General features: G+C 42.4%; 1 protein-coding gene across 7 annotated transcripts; it reads right to left on the reverse strand.

The window, feature by feature from the left end:
* Position 1: 1 nt before the first annotated feature.
* marf1 (meiosis regulator and mRNA stability factor 1) lies at positions 2–17,718 on the reverse strand. 7 transcript variants are annotated; one of them, XM_082535301.1, is made up of 28 exons: positions 17,530–17,718; positions 17,059–17,115; positions 16,759–16,965; positions 14,412–15,296; positions 14,085–14,247; positions 13,758–13,972; positions 13,350–13,467; positions 13,088–13,260; positions 12,231–12,749; positions 10,719–10,873; positions 10,449–10,610; positions 10,170–10,353; positions 9,857–10,035; positions 9,659–9,739; positions 9,285–9,524; positions 9,068–9,187; positions 8,790–8,968; positions 8,334–8,554; positions 8,086–8,228; positions 7,848–7,981; positions 7,474–7,676; positions 6,959–7,186; positions 6,351–6,590; positions 6,023–6,265; positions 3,635–3,695; positions 3,352–3,453; positions 2,930–3,100; positions 2–2,798 (listed from the first exon to the last, which is right to left on the reverse strand). In XM_082535301.1, the coding sequence occupies exons 3-28, from the start codon at positions 16,909–16,911 to the stop codon at positions 2,620–2,622; spliced, it is 5,451 nt and encodes a 1,816-aa protein (XP_082391427.1). In that variant the 5' UTR covers positions 16,912–16,965; positions 17,059–17,115; positions 17,530–17,718; the 3' UTR covers positions 2–2,619. The 7 variants fall into 7 exon arrangements, with proteins under 7 accessions (XP_082391427.1, XP_082391428.1, XP_082391426.1 ...); XM_082535302.1 differs by lacking the exon at positions 17,059–17,115 and having other exon boundaries at positions 10,449–10,607; positions 17,530–17,717; XM_082535300.1 differs by lacking the exon at positions 17,059–17,115 and having other exon boundaries at positions 17,530–17,717.
* Positions 17,719–17,743: the final 25 nt, after the last annotated feature.

A 17,743-nucleotide genomic window follows, 5' to 3' on the forward strand; every position in this document is an offset into this window, starting at 1 on the left:
ATGATGCTTGTGAAATTTATTAACGCAAATCTTTTTTGGTCCCTTCAACAATGTGACTGTTACAGCAACTTTAGGTGCAGCACAGTGGTAAAACAGTGCAGTACAAGGAAGGGGAGGGGGAAATTAGTTGGGCAGTTTAAAAAGAAAAAAAGGTTAAAGGACACTGCTGAATAAATCAGAGAAGAAGAACAAATGTGCAATATTAAAGTTCAAAGTAAGACAACGTGAGATACACAGGCAACGAAGAAACTTGTTTAAACCACCATGCAAACGCCTCGCATTCATTAAACCAAAACTATGCATAAGTGCATATGTTGACTGGTATAAGAGCCTTTCATTGATGTAACTGAATCAAAGTGAAAACGAAATAAAATCAGAGGTAGTTGTCACTGCAGTACACCGAGGAGCTGCTAGGGTTTGCTCAAATTCACTAAAAAGTAATGTCTTCATTTCTCGTACGCATTTTAAGCTCGTTTCTATCATTACCACTTCTAAATAATGATTTTGAACCAATGAGTCTTTAATCAAAGTGGCTTCCAGACAGTCAACAAAACCCTGCAGGAGAGATAAACAATAACAGCTATAATTAAAATCATTTTGATTTGTATGTCAGACATTTTGGTGAGTTGTTAGGGGAAATCTTTCAATTCATGTCTGACAGAAAGACTCATGTTATGCTTCGAACACTGACTAAACAGGCAGAGAACGCAAACAAACTGATTAAATGGGCTGCTGCCCATTCTCTAAACTTTTCACTGAACAAAAACAGCTTCAACCCTCTGACTTCAGTGGCACCCTGGTCGTGCTCGACGTCACAGGCAGTCAACATTGTTTGGTGGCAATTCAGTAGCCAGCAGCCTGGTAAATGCTCAAGACAAACGAAATTTGAGAAAACTAACCCACAACAGTAAGTTAAAACTGCTATTAAAGTGGGTGGGGAGGTAAAGATGGTGAGTCCTTTCAGCACCGGGGCAGATACAAACCATTGTAAAAGCCCGGCAGATTCCAGAGAGCCTCAGTGGGGCCTCTGTGTGCACATCAATCTGTTCAGGAGGCTTCCCAGAGCCCCCTATGCTGTTCCTCAAACCCATCACCGATCACCTTCTTTCCCTAAAAACTCAACTATTCAGTCTCATTAAAAATCATAAGCTCAGGAGTGCTCACCGCTCCCCTCAAGATCTCAGACCGAGTGGATCACCAGTGATACAGCGGCGACCAGCTCCAAGGTTAAAGCAACAAACCTTGAGCACTTACAGTATACAGCAGCTGCATGGGGTGATGCCAACTCTGGGATCTAAACATCACGGTGGAAATAAAGACTGGTCTTAAAGAACGTCTTTACAATCCTTCTGTTTGCCTCTGCTTCTCCTGGAATTACACCATGCATAAACTCAGTTATGCACAACATGCACATTTCACACCACCTACTCCAGTGTAAACCACACACACACACAGACAAAATACTAAAACAAAACACACACACCCCGGCTGCTGACTAAAGACAAAGCTTAAGTCAGTTTCTGCTGACTAAGCACGCTCATGGCTGAAATACTGAAGTGCCTTTTTTTTTTTTTTTCTTCTTTCTTTTTAATAACTTTTGAGGCCTTCGTTAGAGGCCCTGAAGACACAAGCCAAAGTCTTTGCTATAAATTAAGTGAACATACAACAATAAAAAGTTCCGGAGAGCAGCAACTGTTGCAAAACTAAAACTGTTCAAAGACCGACAGCTTCCACAACACAGTCTTAACAGTTAAGACCTGGCTTCTCTTTAGTCCCAGCATTTAATTGCCACTCAATCCGCTACACATTTAAGCCAAACTCTTCTACCGGTGACCAAATACTCTACACAGTACAAAAAGGAACTGAACACTATGCTGAGGCTACTTCCTTACACAGACAAAATACAGAAGAATATCTGATTAAAAAGCAATTTCTTTAGAAACCTGAAAGAAACAGGTGGATGCTTCAGCTGCTAGTTTGGGTCAACATATCTGGGGTTAGCTACAAAGAAAGTTCTAAATGAAATTTTATATCTTGGAGATAAAGCAAGGAAGTATTTATGAAGGTTTCTCAATGTGGTTCATTAACAAAAATCTCTTTAAAAACCTTCGTGTATTTTTGTAAACAGTGAATACCTACACTTCTTTGATGTAATACAGAAAACCTAGTTACTCATCCCTAGCATTTCTCCCATTGTTTTCTACCACTTTGTTCACAGTGACAACAAACTCAGCTCATTCACTGAAAGTGTTCAACACAATATGGCTCTAAACTGAAAATGCACATTCATGGATATTAATTGCCCTTGGGAGGAAACTAAACACACGTTAGAGCAGATGACATTTGGCAAATCAGAATTGCAGAAAGTCTGCAAGAAGCAAATCAGTTTGGTGAACTTAGAAGACTGAACTGAAAAAACAAACCAAAAACTAACTAAAATGGCACAAATGTGATGACGAAGAATGCAGAATGCAACAGCCTGTTAGGACATAAAGGGTCAAGACCAATGCTCTTCTGTGTTATGTGTTTAGTGTAGCCGTTCAACTCTTTTATTTAGAGTTACACTGTATGTAAACTTGTATTGCTGTATGTGAGACTGTATGTGTATATATGAGAGGATCAGAGGCCTGCCGTGAATGAGAAGTTGGCTGCTAATTTGATTCTACTACGTGAAGCTCTTCTGCTGGGACTGTCCATGGACAGGAGGGTCTTTGTGTCAGGTGGTGGTGGTGGTTCTCTGGGGTCTGCAGAGTCATCTGTGCTGCCATCACGCTTTGCAGGTAGATCAGCTGTGACGTCTGCCAGTGCCACCACATGTTCAAACAATACAAACAAACAAGCTCACACTTAACTACAGATGGAAAAGGTGCAAATAAGACTGATCCTTTTAATTTTATACCACAAAAACGGCATAAATCAGATGGACCACCTGTTGGTAGTGGAGGAGTTCTCTCCTCAAAGTGAATCAGATCCGCCTGCTGGACGACAACGGGGTCGGGGTGAAGCTGAGGCGACGGTAGGCAGGATGGAACAGGGCCACACAGCAGGTCCACTGGAGACGACAGACACAGCAGCTCTGACTCTGCAGCTGCATCAGCACCTGGAAGGTAAAACAAAATAAAATCAATTAAAAAGGCTGGCCAACACACGAGGTCTCGACAATAGCCAATTAAGAGGAGGAGAGAATGATGCAACATAAAAAACTGAAAACTGAAAAAAAGGCATTGAGCTTTTTTCACCATGATTTTTTTTGTAAAGCTAAGAAAAAGCTTATTTCAGAACTCCTGATTTTCTTCAGTATATCTTTAAAGACTACAAAAACCTTGAGCAGTCATGTATGACTTCCATTACCTGGACTCTGAGCTCCAGATGTTGCACTGCTAATCGGGCTGTCTCTCGGGCTCTCAGTGTTCTCCAGCTGGGGGCTGTTGGAGACTGAACAGCTTGGTTTTGCTACAACACACAGACAAAGCACTTTAATTACAATTTTCTTACAATGCACAGCCGCCATCTCATGAAATCACAACCCAAAAATCACCTTTTAGTTTGATCACTTCAGTCAGCACAGTGGAGCATGTCAGTAACCTAAAGTTCAATCTGAACTTTCAATAAGAAAGACTCCCAACACCTTTACCTTTCATATCGTTCTTCAAAACGATAATCCTCTTGTGACCATGCCCTTTGATCCAGATCACCTGATGAGAACAAATCAGAAACTGAATGGTGAGAACTGATAGAAATAAACAATTATCACAAAAGTTCAGGACATTAACAAAAGCGATCAATAGAGAAAAGGTTTAAGAGTTTATTTAGATCAGTGTTGCCCACACAAAGATTACTTGGGCTGGTTGCCCATGTCTATTATCAGCCACCAAAGTATATAAGGTTAAAAATATTTTCTACTATGAACACAACCATGTGCCATCCCTTTACTAGTGAACTGCTCTTCCTGTCTTGCATTTTTCCCCACCACTATCTAGCGTTCTTGTCCGGTTGCCATAGGGTGATATTTAATATTTATAACCTTCCCTAAAATGGATTTTTGACTCAAGCTCCACCATCTTAGACGGTGCTGGTGGCATTAGTCCGTCTCCTACAAACTGGAGGTCCAATCTCACCAGAACCTGCAGCAGGTGGAGAACTACTTCATATATGCCCTGAACTCACTAAGCTGAGTTCAGAACTCTGACTACTATCATCAGTAGGTGAAGCTGAATTCATCCACATAAGGAGATTCTTGAGAGGGAGCTGAGTTTTTGAAGGAGAGAAACAAGTAAATACAAGCTGTTTGGGAGTCCACACTCATATGCACACATACAGTGGGGCAAAAAAGTATTTAGTCAGCCACCGATTGTGCAAGTTCCCCCACTTAAAATGATGACAGAGGTCAGTAATTTGCACCAGAGGTACACTTCAACTGTGAGAGACAGAATGTGAAAGAAAAATCCATGAATTCACATGGTAGGATTTGTAAAGAATTTATTCGTAAATTAGGGTGGAAAATAAGTATTTGGTCACCTCAAACAAGGAAAATCTCTGGCTCTCACAGACCTGTAACGTCTTCTGTAAGAAGCTTTTCTGTCCCCCACTCGTTACCTGTATGAATGGCACCTGTTTGAACTCATCATCTGTATAAAAGACACCTGTCCACAGCCTCAAACAGTCAGACTCCAAACTCCGCCATGGCCAAGACCAAAGAGCTTTCGAAGGACACCAGGAAAAGTATTGTAGACCTGCACCAGACTGGGAAGAGTGAATCTACAATAGGCAAGCAGCTTGGTGTGAAGAAATCAACTGTGGGAGCAATCATCAGAAAATGGAAGACATACAAGACCACTGATAATCTCCCTCGATCTGGGGCTCCACGCAAGATCTCATCCCGTGGGGTCAAAATGATCATGAGAACGGTGAGCAAAGATCCCAGAACCACACGGGGGGACCTGGTGAATGACCTGCAGAGAGCTGGGACCAAAGTAACAAAGGTCACCATCAGTAACACACTACAACGGCAGGGAATCAAATCCCGCAGTGCCAGACGTGTTCCGCTGCTGAAGCCAGTGCATGTCCAGGCCCGTCTGAAGTTTGCCAGAGAGCACATGGATGATACAGCAGAGGATTGGGAGAATGTCATGTGGTCAGATGAAACCAAAGTAGAACTTTTTGGTATAAACTCAACTCGTCGTGTTTGGAGGAAGAAGAATACTGAGTTGCATCCCAAGAACACCATACCTACTGTGAAGCATGGGGGTGGAAACATCATGCTATGGGGCTGTTTTTCTGCCAAGGGGACAGGACGACTGATCCGTGTTAAGGACAGAATGAATGGGGCCATGTATCGTGAGATTTTGAGCCAAAACCTGCTTCCATCAGTGAGAACTTTGAAGATGAAACGAGGCTGGGTCTTCCAACATGACAATGATCCAAAACACACCGCCCGGGCAACAAAGGAGTGGCTCCGTAAGAAGCATTTGAAAGTCCTGGAGTGGCCTAGCCAGTCTCCAGACCTCAACCCCATAGAAAATCTGTGGCGGGAGTTGAAAGTCCGTGTTGCTCGGCGACAGCCCCAAAACATCACTGCTCTCGAGAAGATCTGCATGGAGGAATGGGCCAAAATACCAGCTACTGTGTGTGCAAACCTGGTAAAGACCTATAGTAAACGTTTGACCTCTGTTATTGCCAACAAAGGTTATGTTACAAAGTATTGAGTTGTATTTTTGTTATTGACCAAATACTTATTTTCCACCCTGATTTACGAATAAATTCTTTACAAATCCTACCATGTGGATTCATGGATTTTTGTTTCACATTCTGTCTCTCACAGTTGAAGTGTACCTCTGGTGCAAATTACTGACCTCTGTCATCATTTTAGGTGGGGGAACTTGCACAATCGGTGGCTGACTAAATACTTTTTTGCCCCACTGTAAGTCCATGTCACATAAGGTGCAAATCTGAATGAAAGCCTGTTCATGTTTTAGAATGATTCCTTATAGAGGAGCTCCAGTCTCTACTGCAGTAACTATACCTGTGGAATCGCACTGAGCAGCTCATCAACGCTGGTGTACCCACAGAAACGTGGATCAAGGCTGCAGCCTGTGAATTTGTTGTATGCTCCGTGGAACTCAGTCAGGAAGATCTGGTTGTAATGGTAGGTGTGGAGCAGCGCGCGTACATTACGAGCAAACTGGTAAAGCCTGGTTAGCCTCACAAATTCTTCCCAATGACTGCTGGCAGCTTGAGTGGTATCATCAGTTTCCTCGTGGTACAGCTGTGAAAAGATGATGATTATGGATCAAGCACAGTAAAAGTATTGGGGGGGGGGGGAAAACCCCAAAGAAAACTCTCGTACTCACCTCGACCAGGTATGGAAGGCTCTTCAGTAACTCGCTGAGAGAAAGGAACCCATATTCACATGGGTTTAGCGCAACTCCGTGAACGCTTAGGTAATACTGGCTCAGCTCCTCCACCTTCAAACCTTTGGTGATGTTCTCATCTTCTTGGGACATGAGCAGTGCCAGTAGCTGTGAGGTCAGAGAGCGCAGAGACTTCCTGTTGATCAGCTGCACTTCCCGACCATCCGCGCCATCCACCACCTTTCAGAAATGCACAAAGTGGGTAGTTAAGAATATCTGAAAATGCCAAGTTATATGAAATGAGACTTTTTACCGTTTACTGTGATTTTAAAAAGTTTATAACCTCCAGGATGACTGACAGGACTTTTGTGCGAGACTTCATTTTGTGCATTTAATAAACTGGCTAATTTATAATGAAGACAAAACCCCTGAGACAACAAATCTATTAATTTTATTTTTAGCAGACATGACCACATGCTTCTGCCTTTACAAAAAACATCTGACTGTCAAGTGAAGCTCTATTTTTATTATTTTATTAAACTAAGCAACAGCGAGCTTCTCAGCAGATAGATTTACACAGCTTCCCCTGGGGATGTTTTCTTCTTTACCTTGACAACATGGCAGAGTTTGGTCAGCAGAGCAGGCAGGGAGCTTGCGTCGAAGTCTTGCAGGCGTAGCCCGTAACCAAAGGTTTTGCTGTACTCTGTGAGCAGCTGACTCACAGGCAGACTGGAGTTTTTCTGAGCCCGCAGCAGCTTGACCAGCTGAGCTGCCAGAGCTTTGATACGTTCAACCTCAGTGAGAGACAGCACTTTCTCCTCACCGCACTCCAGCACCTGATGAAGGACGAGGGCATTAAATGGTAAGTTTGTTTTTCATGAAGACCAAGAGTCCCAGACATCATAATTATATTTACAAAGACAGTTCTATCCAAGCACTCAAGGGAGATGCAGGAAAAAGAAACCTGGCCTGATCCACTGACTGAAATCAAAAGGCATGGCAAATCCTCTTAAGTGAAAAATAACCCCATGCCAACTTCTTATGCTGTGTACATACTGGAAGTGATTCGATCGTCATGCATCGCCTTGGCCAAAAGCAAAAACCTACTGCACGCCACACTCACCATCAGGACATCAGGGATTGCCTCAAAGAGCTCAATGAGCTTGGTGAACCCATAGTGGCTGAGCTTACACTGGCGACCAAAGTGGTGGTGGTAAGTTGGTATAAACTTGCTGAAGGGCATTCGACAGTGAGGCTGGTGGCGAAGCAGGTCCACCACCTCCTTCCCAAACTGCTTGGTACGCTCCAGTTCTTCCATAGTACGCTCTAGTAAAGAAAGAAAACGACTTTAGTGATAGGCAACCAAAAAGAAATGCATCATTAAAATAAAATAAGGTTTCTATGGTTAACAGTTTCTGCAGGTAAGTAGATCCTTTTTTAAACTCAAGTCTAATGCGCTTTTAAATTCTACTTCCAAATTGACAGTTATGCACTCACCCCTCTTAGGAACTGAGATGACTGTGTCGGTGGGCTGTTGTGTGATGGTGATGGTGGTGTCAGGGATCTCAGTCAACAGATCCATCAAGTCACATATCCCATAGTCAGTTACTCTCCAGTCTCTGGAGAAGCACCTGATTCACAAAAGAATGCATCACAGCACCCACACCACTAATAATTCAAACAGTTTTTCCGCTCCTATGAAACTAACACACGTGTCCTATTTATGTTTAATTACCAATGGTATGCCTGCATGAAGTCCTTGATTGCCACTTGTTTGCTGGCTTGAAACTTAAGCAGTTTAAGCAGGTCTTGGGTGAAGCGTTTAACTTGAGCTCGGTGAGTTAGAGTCAGTAAACGCTTTGTACCCATACCCAAGATCTGTTGGTTAGAAAAATGAAAAACGTATAAAATAAACAAAGACAACATGAACAAATACATTGTTCAATCGGAAGATCATCACTGGGTGGTCCTCATTAAAAATACCTGCAGAACATGTGGCACAGCCTCGAGGAGCTCCAGCAGCTTAGAGAAGCCGTAGTCGGAGACGCGGCACTGCTTGGCAAAGTGATGATGATATGAGGGAATGAATTTGCTGATTGGCATTATGCATGACGGCTGACTTTTTAAGAGGTCAATAATCTCTCGGCTAAACTGGATGAGCTGTGGATTGCCGACTGGACTCTTGCAGCGTTGAATCCATGGCTCTGTGTGACAATTAAAAAAAAAATAATAATAAATTGTTAAGGTGAAATGGGCTGCCTGAGCTAAACGCAAACTGCGTGATAACTTTACAAGAACTCATCAGATGGTTAAAGAGTTTAAAACAAAAAACCAACAAAAAAAAAAAACCCAAAACACACCCAAGATGAGAGGTCTGAACAGCACTATGAAAAATGAAAATGAAACTCCAATAAAAACCAGATTTGTAAATATACCTACCAGAGTTTGGCACCGGAGGTTTATTGTTGATCCACTTGATGACTTTGAAACCATTTTGAGCTGTGACTACTGTGATACTGGGAACACAGGTGACGAGGTGCTCCAGAGGAACACCACCTTCCAGTGACTCATTGCCAAGCTGAAGTGGTCTGAATTTTGCTGCATAACAGTCTGGAAAACTAAATGGAAATTAAACTTTTTAATAACTTTATAACGACAGAAAATATACTCTAGCATTAAAAATGCGTACACGTAACAGGTAATAAACCAGTTCTTACCTGAGGAGTGGAAGTGTGCCCTGATGTGACTGCAACAGACTGTGGACCTCTGAGGCTAGTGTGCTCAGAGACATTACAACAAATGGGATTTTATAGGAATCAGGGTCAAAGTCGGCCTCACTGCAAAAAAAAAAAAAAAAAAAAAAAAAGAACAACAGTCAGTGATGGAAAAAGGTCAACTTACGCTACAATATAAAGGTTTCGAACTGTTGTATACCTGAAGTCCTGCAGTGAATAGTGCTGTCTGCAGACAGGTTCATGGTACTCCAACTCCTCAAACACAACAGGACTCCCACTTGCTGAGGAGGAGCCCTCCTGGGATTGGGAAGATCCCAGTGGACTCTGGCGTATTTGGCTGTTGGACAGAAGGCACACAAACCTTGAGCCTCCCTGCTCCCGCACTGCAACCAGCTCTGGGAGCCGATACAGATCGCCAACCACGAGCTTACGGGAATATCTGGAGAGAGCAGGGCAGAGTTGGAGTATATACTTTTACTACATTTTTTTGCCATCTCATTTTTTGAATGCTATACTCAAACACCAAATGTGTATGCAAAAATTAGACAATAACGAGTTTAGAAAGATACTGACTTTTTCTCATAAATCTCAGTGAACTTGAAAAGAGGAAGGCAACTGGCAGGAGCATCTTGAAGAATGGAGATTATCTCTGGGCTATAAAATAACAACCACAAATGTCACCACGATAGACCAAACAACAATTTAAATTTTAAAATTTCACAATGTAACCAACATATTAAAGCTCCAAACTAAAATATATATAAACTGTACCTGAGCATGGCAAGAGATTTGTTGCTGCCACCGGTGATCAGAGACACCTGAATGCGTTTGCCTCCGATCTTGTAACGGTGTAGGCCGCTGACTGCACTAATGGCCTGCTGCAGGGACATCATCTGAATTGTGGCCTTCAGCTGGTAGTCAGTGTGGGGGCTAAGCTCCACACTTTTTACCTAAACAAAACAAGTTATACCACAAAGTGATTTTGAGAGGAAAGGGTAGGTAAAACATATACAAACTACTTAGATGTGAGCAGAACACAGATATGCATTGCATGAAATATTGGCATAATTTGACTACGCTTTACCCTTCCGTATCGGGAGAAGGTGTCATTTAAAGTTTGCTGCAGATCCTTGCGAGACATTCTGTAGTCCAGGTTGGCAACCTGGATCTCTGCTCCCTCTGAGAAAGGCTCAGAAGCTTCAGAACAAGGGCTACGAGGGGCAGCAATCAGAGGTGAGGAACGGCTGGATAGGCAAGGGGATGCACTCCTTATGTTAGAGAATGGAGAGATGCAATAAAAACATAATTAAAATTACATTTATCATTACGCATGGTTTATAATTTGCATGCAGCAGTAGGTAACCTGGAAGACCAGGAGCCCTGAGATAAGACGAGGGGGCTGAAGCTTCTGTGTAGGTTCAACTTGCTGAAGGCGGAGGGTGTGCTAATCTGGAACTCCCCTGAGTTCCTGTCCACTTGGTCAACAGGGGATTCAGTTGCACTTTGAGGGCTGGAGTCCTCTCTGCTATACAGAAAGATGAACAACAGGCACATGCAGATAAACAACATGACGCAAACATGACAAACATTTTATTTTCAGTTGAAAATTTATTCCCGCCATCTCTGTGTGTACCTCTGGCTGTAGATGGATTCTACAGTGAGACCAGGCTTAGTTAGTTGCTCCAGTGCTCCAGCCTCACCATTATTCTGGGTCGAAGACGAGGCAGCACATCCCTTTTCCAAGTGCTGAAAGTTCATTCTGGCCTTCCCCTCCAAACTGCCCAGCTCCTGGATCAAGCAGGGAAGGCAGAAGTTAAGTTGTAGATATTGACCTGCTAGATAATGGTCGTATCCATCCTGTCCATGTGTGGAACAGGATGGTCAAGCGATTAGTTCAAGTAGTTACAAAATACGAATACAAGCAGAACAGAGAAACTCAGAAAAGACCATGGACTGCTGTTTAACTAGGGATGTACATTCAAAATGCCAAAAAAAAGGAAAAACTGCTTTACCGTAGAGCTCATTTTCAGGGAATTTCTTACATATTAAAAGCAATAATAATAATTTATAATTAACAAAAAGGTTTTAGATTGGCACCAAAGAAAATCTCCAGGACTATGATCAAATATTTTAGACATTTTTTATTATTTTTCTCCAGATTACAATATATTTTTGTTTATCAAACAGAAATTTCATAGACGTCAGTTAAGTAACGTAACTACGTAACTGTGCTTGCTTATGTTCTAAACTCACGAAGGGCCCATACTGAGCCAAGGACAACTTGTATTTTTTTAAATTAACTTGACTGCATTAAAGGGTGTAACACTGTAAATTGCTCTGATATAAAAGGAATACTGAGACAGTTCAAACTTTTCTGCTACTTGCCCTCGCAGCAATGAGAACAGCACACTGAAAATACTGTGGTAGTCCCATTGCGTTTGTTTTATTGTGAGCCTCAAATATAAAAACCTCTAAGGCTTTATATAAAAAAAAAAAACTAACAACAAAACAACAAAAAACCTAGGCTTTAATGTCTTCATTCAATTTTGGTGCTTAAAGAGAAATCTTAAATTACATTTTCTCCTTACTGTTTAACTACAAAGAGACTTAAATGTCCATCCCAGTTAATTTATGGGTCAGCTCCCCCCCCATTTGTCACACTGGTTACAAACAAACCAGAAAAAGACAAACCGAATCAGCCACTAGAGGTCATTTTTAATCATAGTAGAAATCAGCACTGTCCAAATTTCTCCAAAAGTAAATTCATTAATTTGAAAAATAGAAAAGAAAAGAAAGCGCTTACAGCAGCACATAAAGCAGAACCTGGACAAAACACACAAAATGGTAGCTCACAAACTACATCAGCACTGATATACTGAGCAAAACCACAGACACAAAGCTATATGGCGTTCATGCAATAACACGATGACTGACGAGCAGGAGAGGAGTGGATTAATGAAGGACAAGCAACACATATTACATGCGCAGGCAAAAGGCAGGAGCTAACAGTTACAAGCTGTTAGTCAAAGCAGCAATTAGAAGGTCACTGGGGGAAGGAGAAGCTACAGTGATTTACAAAGCAGCCCAGACAAAGAGAGATGGCAATGGAGGCTGAGGGGAAGCAGGCACAGATGAGTCTGCTGACCTGATGGGGCTTGGCTGGAGCACCACCGGGAGGCCCACTGCAACCCCTCCTGGGGCTATAGGGCCTTTCAGCCACCGGACCAGGGGTGTGGCAGGGGCGGGTTGCTCGCCGTGGCCTTCTGGGTGACCTGGGTGTCTCCAGGGGCAGAAAAGAGAAGGAGGCTATAGATGGGGGAGGGCCGAACATTGAATCCTGGGTTTGAGAGGTCCGGGTCAGAGTCTGAGGCAAGTGATGGGGCTGAGAACGAAGCTCAGACTCAGGACTTGCATCGTCTCTGGGCCGCGGGGAGAAGGAGAGGCTGATTCTGTGGCCAAACACATCCTCATTTTCCATTCGCTTGCGGGCACGTGTAGCTGCCTCAGGGCTGCCAAAGCGGAGGACTGCTGTGCCCTGGGACACACCAAGTACTCTGCCGCCACAGTTGTCTGACAGCCGGCGGAGCCTGAGCTTCACAGCGTTCCGCATGTTCTTGTCACAGTTGAGAGGGAGGTTGTGCACATAGAGGTGGTTGAAACTGGGCTGAAGGAGGGGAGGAAAAGACACCGCGGCTGCCTGGTTTGTATTATTTACACTCAGAAAATAAAACGTTTATTTATTTTTACTTGGGAAAAACAAGTGGGAATGGCCGACAATATTAACGATTAGCAACAATTAATGATTTCCAATTCCCACTATTAGATTAGTAACTCAATCGTGTGTGAAATTCACATTCCAGCTGCATCGCTCTTCACATTTGGCAAGTTTACATTAAAACGAGATTTTGTCCTTCGTTAATTTTGTTAGCGTATACTTACCTTAATAAAAGGACAGTTTAAAAAGTACTCTTAAAATCTTAATGAAGCATTTATGAGGCCTACCTGCGCTTTGACAAGCATGCGTGGTGGCAGATCTGCTGTTATCTCCTGAAAGGGCACATGGCTGTTGGCATGCTGCAGTAGAGCTGAAGATGTATGGCTGCCATGAACCAGGATTACATGGAAACCATGGCGATGACGCAGGTCACTCAACTCGCTTGCAAAATTCACATCAGCTGTTAATAAAAAGGTGACCTGTGTTATCACAAATGTATGTGTGGTAACATGGCTGTAGTTCATTACAAGTAATCAGAGGTGAACTTACAGGATACCAGTACAACAGTTGCAGGTGCAGTGTGCGTCTCAGCAAAGCGCCGTAGGCTCTGACGAAGTTTGTCATCTGCAGCATTCTTGGCTGTGGCATTAATATGTGCAACAGTAACCTGTAAAAGTACAATTATTAAGCGTCTGAATTATTCCTCCTTTTAGGCAGTGACTGAATACACACTCAAACTGTATGGATATTTTAAAAGTGTGTGATGTGTTAAGACAAAAATCACAAGCTGATCAGTCAAGCTAAAAATACTGAACGCACAACTTTTTTTTAACCTCTTCAGGACAAGCTATACTTAATGTTATAGAACCAATTACCAGCATGAAGAGAACTCAGTATTTGTATTGTCATAATTAGGGTAATTTCAGACTGCTTTTATTGCTTGAATATTACTGATACCTGGCAGTTGTTGAGCTCTTGGATGACAGCTTTACTCTCCTTGCTAATATCACAAACGCAAATGAATTCTGCCTCACGATGACCCTGGAAGAAGCGGTTGCGAATTCGTTGGACCACAGCTCCAGCAGAGCGTCCACTGGGGACACTGCAGTTCTCAATGTCCCAAAAGACCCCGACTGGAGGGATGTTCTCGGGACCAGTACCCTCTGGTGATCCTAGCAAAGCGATCATTTTAAAGCACACTCAGGTTTCTTGGAAGCTTATAGTTAATAAAATCAGTTCAGTTTTGTTGCCGATTTGTACTGCTGCATTACTGACTCCACTAACCATATTTCTGTCCAGTCTTGCCAAGACTGGTTGATGGCATGAGCATTTTGCCATCGGAGAAGGTGCCACAGCCATTACAAATAGGAATAGGAATAGGAGCAGTCTGAGGAATAGGAACACTTGGGTGCACCTTGTCGGACTCTGCCATCAGACCATTCATAGGCTGCAAAAGGGTACAAATTCAAGACGCTCAAACACACAAAAAAGCAATAACAAGAAATATGAAAAGCGATAAAAGCTTAAACACACATGATTCAGCTCAACATTTTGTAAAAAAATACCTGCATCTTTAGGCCACACAAATTTAATGAAGAGAGATCGACCAACCTTAAATAAGCACTCCTGACAGTAGTGTGCCCCCTTCACACAAACAGTGCGTTCAACATTTAGGTGCATAGGATTAGAGAAGAAGTGTGCTGAAGTGGCTGTAGTAGTGATGGTGCTGGTGCTTGGGTGACCACCGAGTATACTTCCTTGGGATCTTCTGGCTGATGCGCTGCAGTCCACACCACATGTGTAAAAGCCAGAAGAGGTCAGGCAAGAGCCATGCAAGCTAGCAGGTAGAGAGGAAACAGAGGGGAGAGAGGATGCCATCGGTGCTGAAGAGGGAAAGAGGCTGGCTTGACTGAAAGAAAGAGGTACAGCTGGGTAGGTGTGGAGAAGCCCTGAGCAGCAGGGGAGGTAGGGGTGTGATGAAATAGGTTGAGAGGTAGCAACAGAAGAGGACAGCTGAGGTTTGCAACTAAGACTGAATAAAGGATCAAAAGCTTCACCTCCAGTGCCACAGCTAAATTTATGTTTATACTGATGAACAGATGAGGCTACAGAACAAGGCCCAGACCTACTAGTACTGATCGGTGCTCCCAGAGACCCTGGGGCCATATAAAGCGAAACAACTCCTGCAGCATTGCTGCCGCTACCAACAACACCTCTGCCACCCAACAACCCAAAGCCATCTGTGTTGTTGTGGTCACAGTGCTCGCAAATGCTTACTTTGGGGCTAGCCCCCTCTTGTTGCTGATGAGGTGGTGGCGGTTGTTGGAAGGAGTCTTGTGCAAGCTGAGGGGGAGGTGGCGGCAAGCAGGGAGGAGGCAATGGGAGAGAGGACAGAGAGAAGGGCTGGGATAACTGGGAAGAGGAAGTATGGTGCAGTGGTGGAGGAGGCACATCTTTCAGATCCAGTACAGCCTTTCTGTTGTCCATGTGATTGCTCTGAATAAGAAAAGAAGAAAAAAAAAAATCACTTCACATTAGTTCTGTAAATTTCTTGTGACTTCTCAAAGCCATAATAAAGACACATCTATATGAATTAAAAAATATAAATAAAAGATTACGATATTTAAAAAAAAAACATCTAAAAAAGATCAACAAGCAAATGTTATTATTGGAAAAAGACAAGATGAACTTTTTAAATGATTATTTTTATTCAGAGAAAAAAAAAAAAGTTATCTAACACTACCAGGCCCTATGTGAAAAGGCAACTGTCCCCCCCTTCTTAAATTAACTGATTAACCACATATTTTGGAAAGCTGAATTCAGTTTCACTAGCCAGAGTCATGCCTGATTATTCTCAGGTCAGATGAATTGGCAATTTCTTCAAATAGAGCATGTCCGACAAAGCGAAGTAAGAAACTAGATCTCAAAAAGCAACATTATGCCACAGTCTAAAAATACTCGAGAACAGATGAGAAAAAGTAACTGACATCTATCAGTGTGTAAAGGATTACAAAGCCATTTATAAGGGTTTGGAACTCCAGTAACCCATGACAAAATCCATGAAGTGCAAATGGAGAAAACTTGGAACAGTGGTGAAACTTCCCAGGAATGGCAAGCCTCCCAAAATTATGTCTTCACCCAGCATGTATAAAATAAAATTTAAAAAAAAAAAAAAACCTGTAGGCCTCACTTGTATCAGTTAAAGTTACAGCACACATAAAACTATCAGCATTTTATAAAAAAGGATCATATCAAAGGTGTGATGGCCCGGGGCTTCTTTGCTGTTTCAGGACATGAATGACTAGATGTAACTGACAGAAAGTCCTGAATGAGAATGTCCCCCAATCAGTTTGTGCTCTGAAGTTCAAGTTTACTTGTTTTATGCAACAGGACAACGGTCCAGAACACAGTAGTGAATCCACCTCTAAATGGCTCAAAGGTTTTGGAGTGGGCTATACAAAGCCTATATTTAAATTAAATTTAGATTTTTTTGGCATGACCTTAAACAGCCACCAATGGTTGAATTAAAACAATTCTGCTACAGAAGAGTGGGACAAAATTTCTCCACAGTGATGCATATCATTCCCAGTAAAGTGTTATCCACAAACACTTTACTGCTGCTCTTGCTGGCAAGGGCGGCACATAGGGCCTGGTAGGTTAGCTACCTCTTCCCTCACTTAATAAATTAACTCCTCATTTTAAACATTGCATTTTGTATTTACTGTTATCTTTATCCAATATTAAAATTTGATAGATCTGAAACATTTAAGTGTGACAACTATTTTTTCTAGTACTCAGTAAGGGGGTAAATAACACTGCGCAGCAAAATAAAATAAAAAAATTAGTTTACATTAATGGTTTGATAACATACCTGAAATATTTTCATTTTAATCTCTCATTTAGAAAACAGTTCAGTTTCTTCATTAAGCTCCATATGTCTGTACTGATAAATACATACTTTGTCTGTCTGATGAGGGGAGCTTGTTTCATGTGCGGAGAAGCAGTCCTTGAGCTTCCATAGCAGGGTTGAAGCCTCTGTTTCGGTGTGAGCGAGCCATGGGAAGGATCTAGCGCCACATGTTGATCTCTCCTTTCCCAGTCCTTCCATCATACGAACCACAGGAGTCTTTCACCATACTTGCATCTATCTCTCTTCTCTCTCATGCTTTCCCAAAGAAACGAAAGTTAAAAGAAGTTTACTACAGTCATGCTGAATAATTCCCATATGCGACGTTGACACCGTGGTTAAAGTTCGTACCAACTCATTTATGATGACACAGATCGCAGGTGACTAACCGTGAGCCCGACAGCACAGCTTCAAAACATTACAGATAAATAAAAGGGTCATCTCCAACCCCAAACCTTTACAAATTCGACGGTTTTAACAGTTCCTCTTAGGCTAATGTCAGAAGCGAAGCAGTACGTAAACTAACCGATAAGATGATAACTTAGCTCGAGCTAGCTAACGTTACTTTCATTTAATTTACTCATTGGCTACGTCGGAACTGGTCTGCTAAGCCAACTAGTCTCACTACCTAAATCTAGCCATTAAAATAGAAACTTAATGGCTTGTCTTTAGCTATTTAAGCTAACAACTGGGTATTAATGTTTAGCTTGTTTGAACGCACTTGCACATACTTGCTCCCACAAGCTATCCTTCGAGATCCTTACGAGAGAATTGATACTATTCGGTAACAGCGAGGTAATGCCAAACAAGCTGATTATTTACCTGAGAAACTCGCGTCTTCTACATCTTCCTCAAAGGACCATTCCCTATCTATCTCCCTAGAAACGCGCACCTTTTTGTAACCTACTTCTGCCGGAAAGCAATTACTGCTGTCGTAAAATGTGTTCCTATTGTCCGAATCTGGCTGTTTCTCAATACTCAAGTACGCAAGTCCGTACTCGCGTTCTTGCTAGTCCGTACTTCGTAAGTTCACGCG

This window comes from Aulonocara stuartgranti (assembly GCF_965226115.1).
Source record: "Aulonocara stuartgranti genome assembly, chromosome: 6".
NCBI lineage: Eukaryota > Metazoa > Chordata > Actinopteri > Cichliformes > Cichlidae > Aulonocara > Aulonocara stuartgranti.

Excerpts from the sequence above, each read along its gene's own strand:
- marf1 (XM_082535301.1), bottom strand. The coding sequence starts at position 16,911 with ATGATGGAAGGACTGGGAAAGGAGAGATCAACATGTGGCGCTAGATCC. Across the intron at positions 9,188-9,284 it reads TATTCACTGCAGGACTTCAG|TGAGGCCGACTTTGACCCTG; the intron begins GTATACAACAGT and ends TTTTTTTTGCAG. Across the intron at positions 7,982-8,085 it reads TTCATGCAGGCATACCATTG|GTGCTTCTCCAGAGACTGGA; the intron begins GTAATTAAACAT and ends TTTGTGAATCAG.